At 38.0% G+C, this 19,520-nt stretch overlaps 1 protein-coding gene across 1 annotated transcript in view; it reads left to right on the top strand.

Annotated features, from left to right (window-relative positions):
- Positions 1-19,217, top strand: part of dtna (dystrobrevin, alpha) — a 19,785-nt gene extending 568 nt beyond the window's left edge. The window contains exons 2-23 of the mRNA XM_008434238.2: positions 621-701; positions 793-1,006; positions 1,196-1,281; positions 1,750-1,910; positions 2,464-2,569; positions 3,040-3,206; positions 3,378-3,502; positions 4,336-4,344; positions 4,636-4,719; positions 4,929-4,997; positions 8,664-8,759; positions 10,473-10,554; positions 10,853-10,947; positions 12,129-12,242; positions 12,416-12,512; positions 13,605-13,631; positions 14,962-15,121; positions 15,548-15,637; positions 15,708-15,807; positions 15,951-16,068; positions 16,148-16,186; positions 16,556-19,217. Of these exons, the coding sequence (XP_008432460.1) occupies positions 621-701; positions 793-1,006; positions 1,196-1,281; positions 1,750-1,910; positions 2,464-2,569; positions 3,040-3,206; positions 3,378-3,502; positions 4,336-4,344; positions 4,636-4,719; positions 4,929-4,997; positions 8,664-8,759; positions 10,473-10,554; positions 10,853-10,947; positions 12,129-12,242; positions 12,416-12,512; positions 13,605-13,631; positions 14,962-15,121; positions 15,548-15,637; positions 15,708-15,807; positions 15,951-16,068; positions 16,148-16,165 (2,099 nt within the window). The 3' untranslated portion in view covers positions 16,166-16,186; positions 16,556-19,217. The remainder of the gene's footprint in view (positions 1-620; positions 702-792; positions 1,007-1,195; positions 1,282-1,749; positions 1,911-2,463; positions 2,570-3,039; positions 3,207-3,377; positions 3,503-4,335; positions 4,345-4,635; positions 4,720-4,928; positions 4,998-8,663; positions 8,760-10,472; positions 10,555-10,852; positions 10,948-12,128; positions 12,243-12,415; positions 12,513-13,604; positions 13,632-14,961; positions 15,122-15,547; positions 15,638-15,707; positions 15,808-15,950; positions 16,069-16,147; positions 16,187-16,555) is intronic.
- Positions 19,218-19,520: the final 303 nt, after the last annotated feature.

Genomic DNA, 19,520 nt, shown 5'->3' with positions numbered 1-19,520 from the left:
AACATGAAATTACTAGTTTCTCTATTCCAAAGTAAAAACTGGGAGTAAATTTACAAAACATGCTAAATGTGTASAAACCACACAAACCTCCTTCTAATTCTCAAACTACATGACAACTTTTACARCAATTTTATTAAATACACATACTACAACTTAAAGAAGTTTTAGGAAATTATTACATATTAGGTTAGATATGCTAACATATACTTAAAGCTAAATGCGTGCCATGCAAACCAGAATTTAGTCCTCCTTCTGGTCTTAAACTACATGTACAGATCCCACATGTAGTTTTGGATCCCCGTTTGTAAGCGAGGAGAGGAAGTTTATGACCTGATGCTTGATATTGCTTACATCTACTGGATTTCAGTTTTCAACTGCATGTTTAGTTAATGTGGTGCAGAAAAAAGCAGAATAGCACATCAGCTTGCAGGACTTTACCTGAAGTGAGCTTGAAAGGATATTTTTTTATCTTTGTCTAATACATCTTCAAATCAATYAATTGAACTGTTTGCTAAGCAGCTTTAGGTCTGACTATGATTTACACACAGAGAAGCTTCAACTGACTGAATTATGAGTTCAGTTATAATTTCATTGTAAAAACAAAGCCATCTCCTTTTCAGGGGCWCAGGATTTGGACTCAATACGATTATCAACATACAGAACAGCCTGCAAACTCCGATTTGTGCAGAAGAAATGCAACCGTGAGTCTGATGTAGAACACATTTAACATTTAACCTTATCCCCTACTAGCTGCCAACAAATACGACTCTTTCCTCACCGTCTTGTTTCCAGTGCATTTGGTTGATATTTGGAACGTCATTGAGGCTTTCCGAGAAAATGGTCTGAACACCATGGATCTCAATTCTGAGCTGGCTGTGGCTCGTCTGGAAGTGGTACTTTCCACCTTGTTCTTCCAACTTAACAAGCGAATGCCAACCACTCACCAGATCAACGTAGAGCAGTCCGTCGGCCTGCTACTCAACTTCCTGCTGGCAGCCTACGACCCGTGAGTAACGAGTCACGTGACAGTCCAGCTGTCAAAGTACAATTTCAAATTCAAGACTTCTGACTTCAGTGCATCGGAAACTGTTCTCCAAAGTTCACTCTATTTTGTCACTTCATATGACGAAAGTATTATGATTAAATTTTTATAATTTAAATTTTTTTTTAAATAATTTTTATATGTTTATTTTAGGGAAGGCCATGGCAAGGTATCTGTCTTTGTTGTGAAGATGGCGCTTGCCTCGATCTGCGGAGGGAAAATTCTGGATAAATTAAGATGTAAGAAAATCATAGTACTTGTAATTGTGAAAAATTATATTATAATCATCCATTTTTCCAGTAATAAATTAACATAATGAATTTATAAATAGTTCATGGTGTCAGTAATGTGCTGTTTTAGAATTATTAACACAAGTTTGTTTGGTTTTTTTTCCTAGTTGCACTTTCTACATCTCTGTCTGTTTAGTGTGCAGTTTTTGCATTACTTTCCTTTTCCGTGTGTTCAACAGAAGTCATTATTCATTTTGTCATATCTTAGGCTTTATTACATAATGCACAAAATCTGTGGGAGTTRCAGCTTGTAAGAGAAAATGAGAGGGGTGGGTGTATCATAACTGCTTTACTTTGATTTGTTTACAGACCCAAGTGGGATAATTGTATTGTATGATTCTGTAATTAGCCAACTGCAGCGGCAACTGACAATTAGTTGAATTAATTAATTTTCTGTTTCCCCCTCATTGTTTCTAGATATATTTTCGCAGATATCGGATTCTGCTGGAGTAATGGTGCACTCGCAGTTTGACCAATTTCTGCGAGAGGTTCTCAAATTGCCCATGGCCGTGTTTGAGGGACCTTCTTTTGGCTACACTGAGCAAGCTGCACGAGCATGCTTCACTCAGCAGGAAAGGGTTCGTTCATCACTTAATGTACTGTTTCTTGCAAACATATTCATACCCACTGAATGTTTGCAGATTTTGTCAATGTATTTGATATTTGATGTAACCAACAAATTAGAGGAGAATTTATCARAAGAAGGAAATTGACATGTGCCTTTCAAATACTTGTACRCAGGAACTGTCTGGAGTTTGGTGCATGCATTTGTAGTCAGCCATGGACCTCTTGTTTGCTTCTTTGATAATTGTTCTCTCAGTTTAACGTTTTGTGTTATTTCGTTTTGTGCTATCAAAGTAAAAAGGGCTGTATACAAATGCACACAACCCTGTCGGAGTTCTAATAGGAAAAGAGAATTTWAAAAAAGGCATWTATCCTTTTTTGTTGAACTTCATAATTATGGTCTAATCAATGTTGTTGTGTCACATTAAAWMCCTGCAAAAAGACATTTAGTTGTAGTGTGGCAAATTTGAAAAGTTCACTACTTGTGAATACTGCTACAAGGCGCTGTCTCAGCATTGACACACTGTAGATAATTCCTTTGCTCTCCTTTGCACTGAACGTCAACAGAAAAAGGTCTCCCTCAACACATTCCTTGATACGCTGATGTCAGACCCGCCCCCTCAGTGTTTGGTGTGGCTACCTCTCATGCATCGGCTTGCCAACGTTGAGAACGGTAAGAAACGTTCCGGCAATGTAGCTGGGAAGCTCTTAGGCCTGAGGAAGATTTAAAGTTCGGCTTTGCATCACAGTCGCGTAATTAGTCAAGCAAACACGCCGTGAAGCACATACTGCAGGGACATTACATGCACTGTATGAGTAAGAGTGTTTGTGTTTATCTGTGATGGAGTCATCATCACAAGCAACCTCCATGTGAACAGAAGAGACACTTTGTCATGGGCACACACATATGCACACCGTGCCATGTGTGTAATTGCTTAAACCGAGCAGATTCAACAAAGCTTGCTCRGCGTCTTCGTGCATCTCTCTTGAAATTAAGAAAAATGAATCCTATTTTCTGTGCGGTGTGCAAAATATCACAATTATTGTCTCATCTTTTTTTGTATTTTTGTGCGTGTGTGTTTTGTCATGGTTGTGTGCGTGCGTGTGTGTGCATGCGTCTGGCTCCTCCTCTCCTCCCTGCAGTGTTTCACCCGGTCGAGTGCTCCTACTGCCATACTGAGAGTATGATGGGCTTCCGCTACCGCTGCCAGCAATGTCATAATTACCAGCTCTGTCAGGACTGCTTCTGGAGGGGGCATGCCAGCGGTTCCCATAGCAACCAGCACCAAATGAAGGAGTATACGTCATGGGTAAGGAAAGGAAAGGGGAGGAGGGGAGTGAGCTAGCTAAGGAAGGTGTGTCTGCATCGAACCATTCAGTGAGGCTATTTTTGTTCTGCTTCACTTCTTTGCAAGGAGGCAGGTGACAATATCGCCCTGCTCATGTCATGTTTTTTGAAAAGATACCTGTTTTTCTACTAGAAATCCCCAGCTAAGAAGCTAACCCATGTCCTCAGTAAGTCACTGAGCTGTGCCTCCAGCAGAGAGCCCCTGCACCCCATGTTCCCCAATATGCCAGAGAAACCTCTCAACCTAGCTCATGTTGTGTAAGTTTATTTCCTGTTTTTTTTTTTTTAAATAATAATCGCTAAACCGGATCAACGCCAGAGAGCTCCCCAGTCTTCAACTTCAGTTAGATTTTTATCCCTTAACTGATAATGATCCTTTAGGTGCCTTAAAGTCTAACATGAATCTAGACAATCTCCAGGGTCATTTGATCGATACAGTTTAATTGTTCTAGTCTGTAACACAGTTTCCACCTTTTTATCTGATTAGTCGACCTAATGGCACAATAATAAAAGGCCGATGGTAAAATGGCTCACCACAGTCAGAAACCTTAAGATTTTTCTCATCAAAATGTTGCGCAACCTCTGAAAAGTAGAAAATAGACACGATTCTAAGCATTCAAGGCTGTTTGATTTACCTTTACATGTTTTGCTCGTWTCTTCCTAATTCTTAACTTTYAGACAAAGGTCACATCTGTAGTAGTGTTACTGATCAAGTAGTTGCTCTGTGAGTTGATGTATTTTGCCCACATTTAAATTAAGTGTTTCGCAACATTTTGGGAAAACTCCACCCGGATTTATTTATTTATATGTAAACTATGTCCAAAGTACAATGCCTCAAATTAAATTTTCTGCGACAAACAGTTTCAATCTGCTGAAAGCTGGGGGCAGGGATCCGGTGTTCATCACCAAACTGGTTCCAATTCTTACCAAACTGGTTCCAATTCTTACCAAATAATGTAAAATCTGGTGTCATAACTTTAACGCAAACGTTTCTGTATTGAACCGCGACAAAAACTTCAATCTTGTTTTGTTGAACTGGTCAGATTGTAATAAATTGCTCTTCTCTCTGTTCTTTACTTCCTTCACACTAGAGACACGTGGTGAGTTTGTGTTAATTACATTTTCACTTTGTCCTGTCACGCTCATTATCTGTCAGATCATTTACTGACATCCACAGTCGCAAACTTGTGCCAGTTGATGCCTTTCATGCATGACACATAACTAATCTTATTTGTTGTCATATTGCTGTACATGCATAGAAAWGGAAATCTGAGAAATATAGTCAAAAGGAAATCTACAAGACTTGAACCGGATTCTTTTAAAGATCCAACAATCATTTGCTGTTTGCTTTCTTGTGACTGGATTAGAAATAACTTTAATTTCTCATGCAGGCCGCCAAGACCAGTAAATATAACCAACGACTACTCACTGTCCCACTCCATGCCTACATCAGGGAACCCTTACTCCACCAAAAAGTGAGTACGATCCTGCCAACAATGGTTGTCCTGGATTTTACAACAGATCTTTTCAGTGTGCCCTGTTCCCTAAAGGCCCTGTGACCCACACAATCTTTTGTGTCCATTCCTTTATTTGCCACACTGTGTGTGTGTTTGTGTGTGCAAACACTTGTGTATATCCATTTGTTGTGGGTCCTAAAGCTGAATGTAAATGGCTTGCCTTACAGCCAGAATAGTGATGCTGGCCAAAAAAAGTCTCGGTTTGGGGTTGCTCCACAGCTGTTAAAAGGGAAAGGGTAAGTGACGTAGGCCTGACTGCTGCAGATGCATGTGCAAACTAATGTAGAGCATAAATGTAGGACATAGTCTAAAGTGTCTCTGTCAGCAAAACGGTGTCGGTTCATTTAACACAGAGGGGTTTACTCAATTGTTCTCAAGAGGGTGTTTCGTGAAAATCATTTTCCATCAGCCCCCTGCATTCACACAGGAGTAAGAAATACTAAGTGCTATCTCTTAATATGTTGACGTTGCAAATTGCATTGTCAGTTGCTTTGAAAGATAAAAAAAAAAAAAAAWACAGTTTATTTTTAAATTATAAACCATTTGAGCTCCTCTGCACCTCCATGTAAAAGACTGGGATTATTTTACCTTCCATAGCTCAGCCCTAAAAAATACAAAGATAAAGTGTTTAATAAAGTGTTGTATTGCTCGGTTTATTAGCAGAGCAGAACATTTGACTGCATAGATTATAATTTGCAGACATTTTGATAGTTAACACCAAGATACTGTGTGTGAGAAGAAGAATAGTCAAACTTGTAGACACCTTYACGAAAGACAAATAATATGAATAATATTTAAAAAATTAGGATAGTTGGCACATTTGCTTGATTTTATAAAAGYGAGTAACCAGCTAGGACTTTTAACAATGCTGCTTATAATTTAAGCCTTTGCTTCTTAAGACTGAGCCAAAGGAAATGAGTTCAATGACTCTCCAGTGAGTGAATTCTGGTACTTTGGCAGAGTGTCAACTCTTAACAGGAGTGATATGTTGTGGATTTTGAGACATAATGTTWCTTTTACATGTTCAACATCCACTAAAGGCATTCTGTAGATGAAGTCCAGTTTTTTTAGTTTTTTTTTTATCTTAAAGTAAAACTGATTTGCAATTTTGTTTAGGTCCAGCTAAAGATAAACAATAACAGACAATAAAGTGAAAAAACAAAGTAGGGTTTCCAAATCACATAATTTCACAATGCGCAAAAGTTTAAAATATTTAATWMATAAATTACCTAACTTCTTCAAGTTTATAACAACAGGACAACCAGCTTGCCAACTGTAATTTTAAAACTGAGTGATCTTAAAATGCGTGATTATCTGTTTTCCCCTACTATACATAATTCCGGACTGCCTGTTTGGTTGTTTTTATTATTATGAGGAAAAATGTCCTACTTTTGGCCAGCTGACCAATAGAGTGCAGCAACAACTAGGACAAGCGGCAGCACCGCATTATTCAATACAACACAAGCCTTCATTCATTAAACGTAATTGATTTTACTAACACTCATTTTCATCGGTGATTTAAAAAAAAAAAGAAAAGAAAAGCAAAACCACAAATACTACTGTAATGGAAGAGTTTTCCGAATGTGAAGGGAAAGTATTGTATAATATTGTATACATGGAATAAGAAATGTTAGGTTCAAATATTGGCTCAGAAGACGTTATTTGTTTCCATCTCCATCTTTCTCTTCGCTAGATATAAATCRGCTTTTCTGCTCAGAACGGCTGTTCTGTCTGCGGTGGCTTGTTGAAGGAGTCGGTGGCCCATGTTTTTTGGATGTCTTGGAAATTCCTTTCAYTTGATTCAGAAGCAAATTATCAATGGGATAGAACTGAATCCTTTCAGGTCGAGCCCAAGCTTTCCTTCCCGGTTGATTTTGCCTTTCTCTCTGTGTGTTTCTGTTCTTTGTCTGAGTCAGCACACTTGCCTACTTGAGATAACGGCTTCCATGACACATCAAAAGCTGATTAAGCAGCCAGACCAGATGCAGACTTTGGGAAACATTTAGCCACATCACATTACACAACCAATAAGAAAAGTGTTTTTTTTATATACCTAATGCAGACGATATAACGTAGACAGACAAACATGTCTTAATTTACTTAACAGGAAATTCTGAAGGGACCTGACGATGAACAATTAGAGTAGGGGTTCTCAAATCCAGGTCTCAAGTGTTGATGTTCTGCAACTTTTAAACRTGTCCCTGGGCTAACACATCTGAGTCAAATGGCTGAATTACCTCCAGAGTCTGTTAATGATCTCATTATTTGACTCTGGTGTGTTGACACAGAGACGCATCTAAAAGTTGCAGGACACAGGGCCTGGAGATCTGGATTTGAAGACACGTGATTTAGAGTGTTGTCAGCTGAATAAAGGTTGACAATAAAGATTGTCAGCCTCAGCTCCACCAGCTGCTCTGCCTGTCCAGGCAGAAAACCCTGGACAGGCTGTTCTGCCTCTCCAGTCCCTCACACCGAGGCAGTTCTTCGTTACGTGGTACGATCGAGATGTCTTGGTGGTTCTTTTCTCTTGTTTCAGAACTAAATTGGAAACCATTTAAAATGTATAATCTCTTTCGATAAAACGGGTACAATCTACTCCACAAAAACAAAACAAATAAAGCTTGTCTGAACTTTAAAAGGTATATAGATACAGGTACAATGAACCAAAACAAATTGCAACTGAGTTTATACCAAGYTGATGTTGCTTGATGTATCTGGTTTRTTCTGTCTGGTCTCATGTTTGCCTTTCTTCTGAATCAGCATYGGGGTCGTACAATTTAGGAAAGTGTTSTGCATTTTATTAGATAGCCGTTAACAAGAAAAGGTTATAGAACCTTGTTTTTACATATCCTTAGCTTTATTTTTTTGTTAAAGAGACTGTTTCAAGCTGTTCTAGATAAAGACTACTGTCTGGGAGCTGATGTTAAGGTCTGACACACGCACTGATATATTATAAGCTGGAACAGACCAGAAGGCATTMATTTCCAAAACTCATTGACTTTGCRGCTTTAGGGTCACTGTTRCGTGGTTTAACAATCTAAAGATCATCAGTGGAAAATATTATTTTAGCTCAGTCTAATGTAATGTTGAAGACCTTTACCCCAAKCGTTAGTCATAGTGTACCTTATCTATGTATGTATATGTGAGCATTTTACAAACTTTCTTGAATTTCTAATATTGGCTGTTGAAATAAAATCATCTATATAAGAGATACTTTGAGCTACAGTACTTTTGCAGTCATCATGACRTGTGTGTGTGATTCCACTGATGTTACATTAGCTKCTGTTTGGCCAATGTAAAAGTTTGCAACAAGGAGATTTCCATGGTGGTTAGAGGAGAGAGTCAGATATTTACTTCAAATACCCTCATGTTCTATGCATTTCTAATCACTGCACAGTAACAATATAGAAAAAGAGCTAAGGAAAATATTTACTAAAAAAATAGTTATCTGGAAAGACTAACTTCCTAGAGGCACTCTATAGAGCTGGCATGTAGTAGCTCATAAAGCAGTTGTAATAAAAAATCAGTTAGCTTCAGTAGCTAAATCAAAAGGCTGCATGTTTGACATATTTCACCAATATATAATCTAATTTTTTTATTTTTTTTACTGCAAGCAGTTCAGCTTTTAGATGTTTTTCTTTTGTTGTTGTTACCAGGCATGTCTTTAATTGTGCTCCTAGCCTCCATTAGTAGTGGCTCTCCCAAATATAATATGGCCTTGTTTATCTCTAGTCATCCATAAATAGTTGTTTTTCAGCCACTCTCCTCCCCTCCTTTGTTGTGTGCTTTTCTGCTTAAGTTTCCTCCAGCCCTTCACCCTGCACCCCTCCCCTYACTCGCCCTCTTGTTGTCACCTGTGTAACATAATGTTTTATGTTTTGTGAAATCCTGCACTGTTCTAGGTTAAAGTACAACCTTGACGTTGCCGATAGACTTGCTGACGAGCATGTTCTCATTGGCCTCTATGTGAATCTGCTCCAAAACAGCCCCAGATCATGGTTAGTTGGTGGGCAAAGTGTTGTTCTGCTGACCTCTCACCTCACGGCCTTTGCTTTTAACCTGAAGTGCTTCTGAGCGTGTCACACTCCTAACAACGCATGATATCAAGCAGTTTGAAATTTCCGTTATCTGTCGTCAGTGAGCCAAAACATGACTTCACACGAATGTTCCATTTCACAAATTTTCTGGTTTATTAGTTGTTGCCGAATTAAGTTTGTGAAAAGAAGAAAAAAAAAATGCATTAAATTAACTACATATTCAATTGCCTAAGAAAGACAATTGATCAAGAAAGCATGTAAATAATTTTGGTGAGTTTGGTCTGGAAAACGTCTTGTCACTGAAGCATTTGTTAAATAACATTTATGTGCAAGCTGTTTTTTTTATTGTAACACTGTAAATATTCTCTCTGGTATGATGCCCTCTTTATGTCATAGTGTTTTATATATAGCGCCTGCTATATATAAATGGAATGTGCTATGGATTCCAAAGAATCCATAGCACATTTAGTCAAATAAAACGCAAAGCTGTTGTGATAAATTAACAGAAAGTAGGGCACACCTGTGAAGTGACTGGATAAGCATTCATGATTTTCAATTTTTATTTTTATTTTTTTTTTCAAATAAAAATCTGAAAGTATGGAGTCCAAATGTGTTGCATGTCCCAGCATGTAGCATACTGAAGACATAAAGTAGAGTTCTGATAGGTGGCACAACTGCAGGCTACCAAGACATTGTCTTCTAACTACAGCAGCAGGCTGCACAAGCAGAACATTAGTCAAGGAAGCATTCAAGAGAACCATGGTAACTGTTAAGAAGTGCCGAAACAGCTTAGGTGGAAGAATATGTTGACATGACAAATGTTAGCCCAGATTTACAAATCCCCCGTCCTCTGTTGGAGAGGGGCAACAAAAGCCGCTGCTGGAAGAAAACTATAAAAATTCACATTTAAAATCTGCCACTTACTTTTTTGAGTATCACAAATACGTGGAAGGAAATAGCTGCTTAGATAAATATTAACTTGTTTCTCCTACACCCATAATTCTATTTAATAATGAAAGTTATCACTCTATAGTACAGCATCCAGATAGTGGTGGCAGGATCATACTGTAGTTATGCTTCTCTTCAACAGGAGGAAAGCAATATTTCTGAACTGCAAAGATGTACTCTAAAAGACTTATAGCTGTTATTGCAGCAAAAGGTAGTTTTACAAAGTAATATATTAGAGGGAATGAGTATAAATGCACTCCACACTTCTCAGATTTGTATTTGGAAAATAATGCTGAAGAGCATGTATCATTTTCTCCCTTTCATTCAACAGTTATGGACGACTACCTCATATAATAAAACACATTTTACAGTTTGTGGTTGCAATGTGACAAGATGCGTAAAACTATTAATACTTCTGCAAATATGTAAGTTATTTCTATGTGTACGTGTGAATTTTAAACTACATTTTCTGTTCTGGGGAATTTCTAACAGAAAGCAATCGATGTTCTCATCTGCACATTCAAATAATACTTCAAATGCTTACTTTTTCATGTCTTTTGAATGCCTTAAATCATTTTGTGGACTGTGTGGAGCTGGCCTAACAACCTAATCAGACTCCGTAAAGCAAAGCAATCCTCTTCCCTGTTTCTTCTGCACGTTTTTCTGCGCAGAGCTCCGCAGTATTAATTGTGTCATGTTGTGATTCTCTATTTTCCTCTTGAGCAGTTTGCTGGAAAGCAGTAACCATCAAGATGAGGAGCACAGTCTCATTGCTCGCTATGCTGCTAGACTGGCTGCTGATGCTGCGGTGAGATATACCGTACATATGATGTTTATTGCAAGCAAATATTGTAGCATGTTTAATTGCTGTCTGGGGCAAAAAAATAGCCTTGATGACATAAAGAGGTTAATGTATACTGCTACTCCGTTTTTCAGTCTTCTCTTCTGACATGGTGGTCATTTTAGAGTAAACCGGAGAAGATTTGATGTATTGCTGATGACTTGACGCTTTACAGACTTGTCTAAAATATGACATGAGTCAAAAGATGACATCACTCGTGTAAAAGCTGTCTCCTGTGGCGTCTCTTGCTTGATTTCACCTGCAGGTTCAACAGCAGAGGGTCCCCATAGACCTCCCCTACTCTCTGGATGCCAACAAACAACAGAGGCAGCTCATTGCAGAGTTAGAGAGCAAAAACAGGTTAGAAATGACTGTCTTTATCAAATTGTTCAGACTAATTACGAAACCTCATTTGACCAAGTTTATTTGTTCAGTTCGGTAGCTGACAAAAACAGTAAGCATATATATATATATATATATATATATATATATATATATATATATATGTATATGTATGTATGTACTACAGGGAGTATGTACTCCCTGTAGTACATACAGTACCTTCTGAAATTTACAATTATTTTTCTCCTTGGATAATAATCTCCTTCTCTTTCGTCAAAGAATTTTATTGTTTGTAATAAATTTTAGCAATTTCAACCTTTCATGTCTACTTCCAAAGAATTCACTTATGCTTTTTGCATAGATGATCTTTATAGCAAAATAATTTTTTTAGTTTTTCTTTGTTTCTAATTTTWAAAAAAAGTTATATCAGAAAGATATTGTCACGTATAAACATCAGTATTGCTTCAGCTGCTGCAGATCAACGTAATCATACAGATATGTTCCTCTATTGCTGTTTTAACTTAAAGGTTGAGGTTGAGTGTTTTTGTTGTTGTTGTTGTTGTTATTTTGTATCCTCTTTGAAAAACAATGTAAATTATTTTTATGCTGTATTACGCTAATCACTTACAATATGTACAGGGTTTTCACATTACAAATGAATGACATATATGAGCTGTGTGAAGCTTTTAAACGAGAATATGGGAAAAAGGTCAGGTATAAATAATGAAACATTTTCTGCTGTTGTATATTTAGGAGACTAATGCTTGGCCAACGAGGCTGTCTGGAACACTTTATTCTAAGCCAATCTTTGTGATGATGTTAAATGATATTTGCAGGTCATAAACCTGAAATGTTGCTGTTTTGCTCTGTGTTTAAAATATTTACAGACATAACTAAATCTTTCTTTTGGGAAAAAAGAAAACAAAAACTTTCTTGATCAACCTCCCCTGCATCCAGATCCAAAGCAAGTAGTYCATGAACATGGTTAAGCAGCTCTGTGCAGCTTTTGGATATCTCTAAACGGCTAAAAGATTACATTGTTACTGAATGTTTCTGCTGCCCCCTAGTGGTGAAAAGTAAAACACACTTGTTCAGTTACATTGTAGAGCTTTTAAAAAGTGTTCAGCACAGAGACAAAATGCACATTGTGCTCCTTCAGAACAGAAAATAAAAAAGTGTTGCGTTTGTGCCGACCACAGAGAAATCCTGCAGGAAATCCAGAGGCTGCGTCTTCAGCATGAGGAGGCTTCCCAGCCRCCACCAGACAGGGGCCAACAGAACCCCACCCTGCTCGCCGAGCTGCGACTTCTCAGGTAACTTCTTCAGACAAATCAGCGCTTGCAGGTTTGGCACAGTTCCGCTGAGGACGCTAAAGAAACCATGTACAAGATGTAAATTAAGAGGACGAGTCGGCATCTGCAGATGTTGTCTTTTCACTCCTATTGATCGAACATCGTGTTTTCTCATAACTCGTGTCTTTTGTTAGGCAACGCAAAGATGAGCTCGAACAAAGAATGTCTACTCTGCAGGAGAGTCGCAGGGAGCTCATGGTGCAGCTGGAGCAGCTAATGATGCTTCTCAAGGTACTACAGATGTTGCCTGTCATCTATTTGAGAGCACTGCAGTGTGGCCAAAAACAGAATGCAGTTTAGATGACTTTGTGTTCACTGGAGGAGTACAAACTGTATCCTGTGTCTTTTTTTTTTACTCAAGTGTTGAGTTCCTGTGCAAGTTGTGGTAAGACATGAGAAAGTATATAGGATTAAGGATCTTCCATGTCTGGAAAAGCATGGACAGCCTTTTAAGAAAAAAGAAATATTCCCAGAATATGTAGGCTCTCCCATCCAACATGTATTTGTGAATGTCTGAATGTAGTGTAAAGTGCATTTGAGTCCTGTGGATGAGCTAAAGCACTATACAAGTATGGGCCATTTATCGTTTTTTTTTTTTTGTTTTTTTTTTTACCATCACAATATTTGTTTTTCACAGGTTCTATCTTTAAAGCCTTGACCACTACGGAAATACCTGTTGTAATTTCATAGTAACGTTTATTGTAGATTGAATCTAGATGCTGATATTGTGCAACATGAATGAGTGGGTGTTAGCTTTATTTATTTATTTATTTATTTACTCTAGTGAAGTAGGCTTTGAGAACTGTCATGAATGATCATTTAGCCTTTTATTACAATTACCCCAAACTTTGGATATTRGTTAAACTTCCAGCATCCCAAAAATCAATGTGGTGTTAAAAAAATCTCCAGCAGATACCATCGACAAATACGATTCATATGCTCACATTGAGCCATATTATGTTAACTCTCTGCACCAAGACAGAATTTTCTCAAAAGTGTAACATTTGAAAATGAGTTGCACGTAACAAACCGTCAAACTTTGCATGACAGTATATAACAACCTTTGTTYTGACAGCGGTTTGGTTTCTTCCCGCAAGAGTGCTGTAGCTTTTCAAAGCCCACATAAACCACTCCCTGCACTGGCTTAWRTGGAGAGGATATCAATCTAATTAGCCTTAACGGATCAATGTTAATTCATTAAACTTGCATGAGGAAGCCACATGCTGGCCACAACTTTGTAGAAAAACAGATCAAATTATTTTTAAAGATCTAATTAGTGTTTCATAAACTTTAAATTATTGTTGTTTCTTTTTTTTTTTTTAGCTAGAAGAAGAACGAAAACAAGCAAGTGTAAGTGAAAAAAGTATTGCCTGGATGCCTGTGTGTGATGGATACATTTCTGCCCTGACGTTTTGATTGGTTTAGTTTTGCTTCAAGCAAAGTAGTTCTGTAATTTATCAGAGTCTAGGCATAAAGGGTTTTTTATCTTTTTATGTTGCTAACTTTAGTGTATTTAAGTTGATGCTATGTGATAGACCAATTTGTAAAGCAGAAGAAAAGAAAACCTGAAAAGTAAAGCCCCAGAGAGCCCGTACTTTGAAGAGCATCTGTGAACATGAACGTTGACTCCTGCCACAAATTCTCAAACACATTTGAGTCAGCTCTCTGATTGAGCCATTCTAACACATGAATACCTTTRTATGTAAATGGTTCTACTATAGCTGCTATAGCGTTCCCGCAGTGACACACATGGGATGATGGTGTTCAGGGTGTTAGTTTTTCACCACTTAGCTTAAWGCATGTAAGCTAAAATGTTCAACTTTGTACTCACGACCAGGGCACCTTCTTCCACAGGTTTGCTGTGACCCCCTGTATGCATTGTGGAATATTTTACAAACTACTTTTTAAGTTTTTTTTTTTTTCTACATTTGTGGATGGCTTGACAAATGACCTATTATTATATTTTCCCATCTGAGCTGGGGATCTCTGCAACTCCTCCAGAGTAAGCACCTTTCAAGTAATGGATTAGCACATGTTCTGAGATCCTGGGAGCTTGACATATTGTTTTATAACCTAMCCCTGCTATTAATTTCTCCTAAACTTTATTTCTCACCTGTCTACTGGTTCTTTGGTACTGATGATGCAGCTTGTTCAATAATATTTTCTAACACACTTCCGTGGCCTTCATGGTACAGCTGCATGAGATGGGATAATGTAAAGGTGGATTCTGTTTACTGATTAGGTAACTTTGAAGGCACTTTGTTTGCACCGAAATTTATTTGAGCRTATCAGAGAAAAGTGGAGTGATCACATACGAATGCCTCGCTTTTCAGGCTTTTGGTAAAAGAAAAAAAGAAAATGTGCATAATTCTCCTTCCACTTCACAATTATGGTTTTGTGCTAATCCTAGCAACAACAAAAATAATCAGATGTAAATATTTTTGGTCTGACCTAACAGTAAATGCATCTTTAYTGCTTCACATATCTTGCATGTGTGATATTTGCTTTGGTTCTTGCTTTTCAAAAACCTTAAATGAACACAAGTAGAATTGTTGAGCAATACTTTGTGTTGCTTTTTTTGTAATTTTATAGTCAAGGTTTTCCTGTGACTATGTTGCGATTCAACCAGTTTTCTATTAGCACTGTGCCACAGCTTTGAAACACCCTGTATGCTCTGCAGACTCAGGGTCCCGGCTCTCCACGCTCTTCCCCCAGCCACACCATCAGCCGGCCGATCCCCACGCCGATCCACTCGGACTCTGCCGGCACCACTCCGACTCACACACCTCAGGACTCGCTCATGGGCGTGGGAGGGGATGTTCAGGAGGCCTTCGCTCAGGGTAACACGGCGCAGCCTTCATTTTGCCTCTCGAATGCTCTGTGCTGTCACTTTTAAAACAATTTGGAATATTTTTTCAAGGTCCAAGGAGAAATTTGAGGAATGACCTNCTGTGACTATGTTGCGATTCAACCAGTTTTCTATTAGCACTGTGCCACAGCTTTGAAACACCCTGTATGCTCTGCAGACTCAGGGTCCCGGCTCTCCACGCTCTTCCCCCAGCCACACCATCAGCCGGCCGATCCCCACGCCGATCCACTCGGACTCTGCCGGCACCACTCCGACTCACACACCTCAGGACTCGCTCATGGGCGTGGGAGGGGATGTTCAGGAGGCCTTCGCTCAGGGTAACACGGCGCAGCCTTCATTTTGCCTCTCGAATGCTCTGTGCTGTCACTTTTAAAACAATTTGGAATATTTTTTCAAGGTCCAAGGAGAAATTTGAGGAATGACCTTCTCATTGCTGCTGACTCCATAACCAACACTATGTCATCGCTTGTGAAGGAGCTCAATTCAGGTAGAAGTAAATGGGATAGAAAYGATTGATTTCCAAACAACGGCTTTTTAAAATCTGCTTCGTTCCACAGAAGGTGGTAGTGAGACAGAGAGCCTCTTGGATTCAGACTTTGGACAGTGTGAYCTAATGGCTACAACTTCCTCAGATTTTTACTTCACTTATAAACCAAGGTATTAATCAGATACCAGTAGCTATACTGGCTGAAGAATCTTTATATCATCAGGGTTTGAAAAGTGTTCATGCATGAGTTCATTTGCGGTGTTGTGTCGWAGTTGCTCAAGGTTAGACTTATTTTTTGTTGCTCTGGTATCAGACCTGCTAGAGCTGCAGAAGAAGAAAGTTTTGAAAACAGTCTTGACCAGCAGCTAGAGGAGGAGCTCAAGTTGGAGGAGCTGGTAAAGCACAGACAAGAGACGGACAAAACGTGCTTGGTAAGTTCTGGCTTTAGATCATTTTGGCTTTGGATGGCTAAGTTTGTTTTAACCAGCTTTATGCTTCTCGGTTGTCCAGGTGACAATGGAGCAGTGATTGTGGAAGTCCAGATGACTGGTAAGTTGTGTGCACACAACTTTCCATGGAAAGACTTCATCAGATTGAAGTGCTAAACTTYATGTTGTCAGAGGTCTGGAACTTAAAACAAATGTTTAATTTTCCTACCCAAAAAAGACTGTTTTCACTGTAGTGAGTGGTACATTTGAAAATGGCCATRCTTTTATATACTAAGCTTAAATTTTATTTCCGTGTGAGGACCATAGAAGACAGAAGTGGGAGAAAAAAAACATTTCTGATTTTTCCGCTATTTTTGTTGCATAGCAACCATTTCCTCCAAGAGATTGGGAATACTTTCTATTTACATACATCTAAGCTATCTTAAACATCATCAATATGCTTTTGCGACATGTTTTCATTTCCCTGCAGGTAAGCAACAATTGTAGAAGACACTGGAAGAAACAACACTGGGCTGAAGACATGCAGCATTGAAGACATGAAGAATTAAATCTGCGCTAAATYCAACCATAGAAATGCTACATTTATGTAAAGATATATTTTTTATCCAAGCACATATTTAAGGTAATACTGTGAGCTGGTGTGAAGAGATTAAATACTGAGCTTTCTATTACACCACAGGTGCCATAAAAACACGGTTGTATCCAAACTTTTGTTTAGTTTTCTTCTTTAGTTGTTTAGAAACCGTACACTGTAAGTACAAGGTGGTGAACCACTTTCTCTCAAAATCTATGGACACAAAGAACCAAGCCTACATGTAAATTTCCCACCTGATTTTTGAGTCATAACACAAGAGTGCATAATGGTATAAACTGCTAACATCTGAAATATTTTTTATCTATTATTCTGGTTGAGATATGTGAACAAATTTAGCACTCTTTCATACATTTCTTACTGTTGCTACTTGTACATTTATTTCTGTTCTTTTTGTGTGTTTAGAATTTTTTTTTTTAAACAAGTGGATTATGTAAATGTTTTAGATGGTGAATYGGTAACAATGACGCACACTGCCTTAGCTGTCTTGCTTGACCTCCCATTGCAGTTCTTCAACAGTACTTGACAATGCAGCTTCTAGCCTATATGCCAAAACACAACTATACTGATGCTGGTTGATCTTAATCTCAATGAAACCGTGGTGTGGTTCTGCAAATTTCATCCCTGGTGAAGATGTTAACATGTATTCTAATAAATCCGAATTTTATTTAAAAATATATATTTTCACATTAAAACAATTGAAAAAACAACAACAACAACAACAACAGATTGTTAATTTGGATATATTTATTCTATGGAAAAGAAATTCCAAGTTAGGAAGTAATCGTTTTGAACAAAATCACTTGTTATATAATTTTGGCCCCTAATGTATCTATTACCATTCCTCTTTGCACAATGTCTCATTTATCRAGCATCTGTGGGGTTATCTTTCACTCCTCTGTTTTTCTTACCCACTGTTTCTCTGAAAGAATTGGGTCTTGTAAGGAGATGGACATTTGAATAAGGTTGAGTTTGGTTCTGGTGAACCATTTCTGTGTGGATTTAGCCTTGTGTTTTGGATCGTCACACTACCGGAAAACCCAATGATGACCCATTTGGCAAAAGCTAGCAAAGTTTTATTCAAACTSTCTTGGTATTTCAAAGAGTTTAGGATTGTACTCCAGGGACTTGGATACTTACAACATACTAGATCCCRCAGCAGCATAGGGGGCATGACGTGCTACCTCGTATTCATTATCTGTGTCAATCCAGATCTAGATTAAGCAGTGCGAAATTACCAAAGCACAAGGTCACATTTAAAGTTTTTAGYGAATGGCACACACTTGTTTAAATGGTAGAAATGGAAATTACAAGAGAATTCTTTGGGTGCCATTGAGTATCTTCAAACTGGTTAGAATCAAATATTTATGTTAAGTTTTCTTTTGCAGCCAAGGAATCGTTTGCATAAAAATCGAATTGTACTTTATTCACTATAAACTCAAATTATTTTTAGTGATGTACAAATCAGAATTTAAATGAGTGAMATCTTAAAAACCAGCTACTGTTGGAWGGTTGAACATAGTTCAGATCTGGTTGAAATTTTATTGTGTTTGCAGTTTAGTAACAAACACAGATGATTATCTCACAGGAAGCTTCCAAAATAACAGAAATTAACTTTGTGTATTTGATCAAGACAGAAACCTATCTAATAACGCAAGAYGTGTGTCCAGGACTGCACATTCCTTTTAGTAGTGTAGTCATTCTTGTTTCACGCCTCCCGCTCTATAGAGTCTTTATTTTACTATACCGTCTGAAAAATGGTTCGAAACAATTTGAACTGCGGAAAAAATGGAATCTATTTTCAGCCAGGTTAGAGTCCTGAAGACCTAATATTTTTAACACTGTTCATGTCTAGATTGACTTTCAGGTTAATTTCAAAGGGACAACAGTTCCCAGCATGAGATCTGAAAAATCCCAAGCCATTTGTTTACCAAATCATCTGCTGCCCTTCATCCACATTTTCTCCCCTTCAACTTGCTAGAGATTTAAGCTAATACCAACTAATATGGTTGGTATTAGTTGGGTTTCGGAAGCTTTAGAAAACTCAGTCAGTTGACTGAGAGCTGCACATGCACAGCTCTCAATGTGACATAGTACCTTGTCAAAACAAACACTTAAAGGTGTCAGTTGTACCAGCACAAATCAATGAAGCAATCCAAACCAGTTTGTAGAAAAGAATCTTATAAAAGTTGGTGTTTTCACAGAGAATTGCACTGTAGATGAAGATGCTACAAGAGGCAGAAAAATTAAAGAATTTAGCCAAGTATTAATCATAGATTACTCCTTTTCTCTGTGTCAATGTCATTACTCCTACAAACCTCCATGTGGCTTGCACACCAACACAGTCTTTGTTAGTGTGCATGTAAAAATCTTTGCCCTGCCACCTTAGGAAAAATGGCAAGCCCATTTAAAACCATAAATGTGTGAAATATATCTATCTTGATTTTTTTTTTCTTTTTCTTTTAACTTTCAAGCAAGTTCATAGCAGTGATTTTTGCATGGTGGTGATGCATAATAAAGTGTTGACATAATATCAAAATTTTTGCCTATGAACTCTCCTTTCTCCTTTTCCATTTCAGAATGGCACACTTCAATTGGCTCGGTTTGACTCTGCACATTTATTATCCGTCATAAATGCACCGTTGGCTACCCTCAACCTATTGTCTATAATTCATCACCAAGACTCACCATGGGAGGAAACATAAATGCAGTCATCTGAAACAGAATCTCATAGCTCTGTGAATATACTGAGTAGTTATCTTCATGACTTGGGCAGTAATAAAATGTACAATTAACATTTTTGGCCTTATCACATTTCCCATTTGCAGTTTTTACAGAAGTG

This window comes from Poecilia reticulata, linkage group LG17 (assembly GCF_000633615.1).
Source record: "Poecilia reticulata strain Guanapo linkage group LG17, Guppy_female_1.0+MT, whole genome shotgun sequence".
In the NCBI taxonomy this organism is placed as follows: domain Eukaryota; kingdom Metazoa; phylum Chordata; class Actinopteri; order Cyprinodontiformes; family Poeciliidae; genus Poecilia; species Poecilia reticulata.
This window is presented reverse-complemented; position numbering and strand designations above follow the sequence as displayed.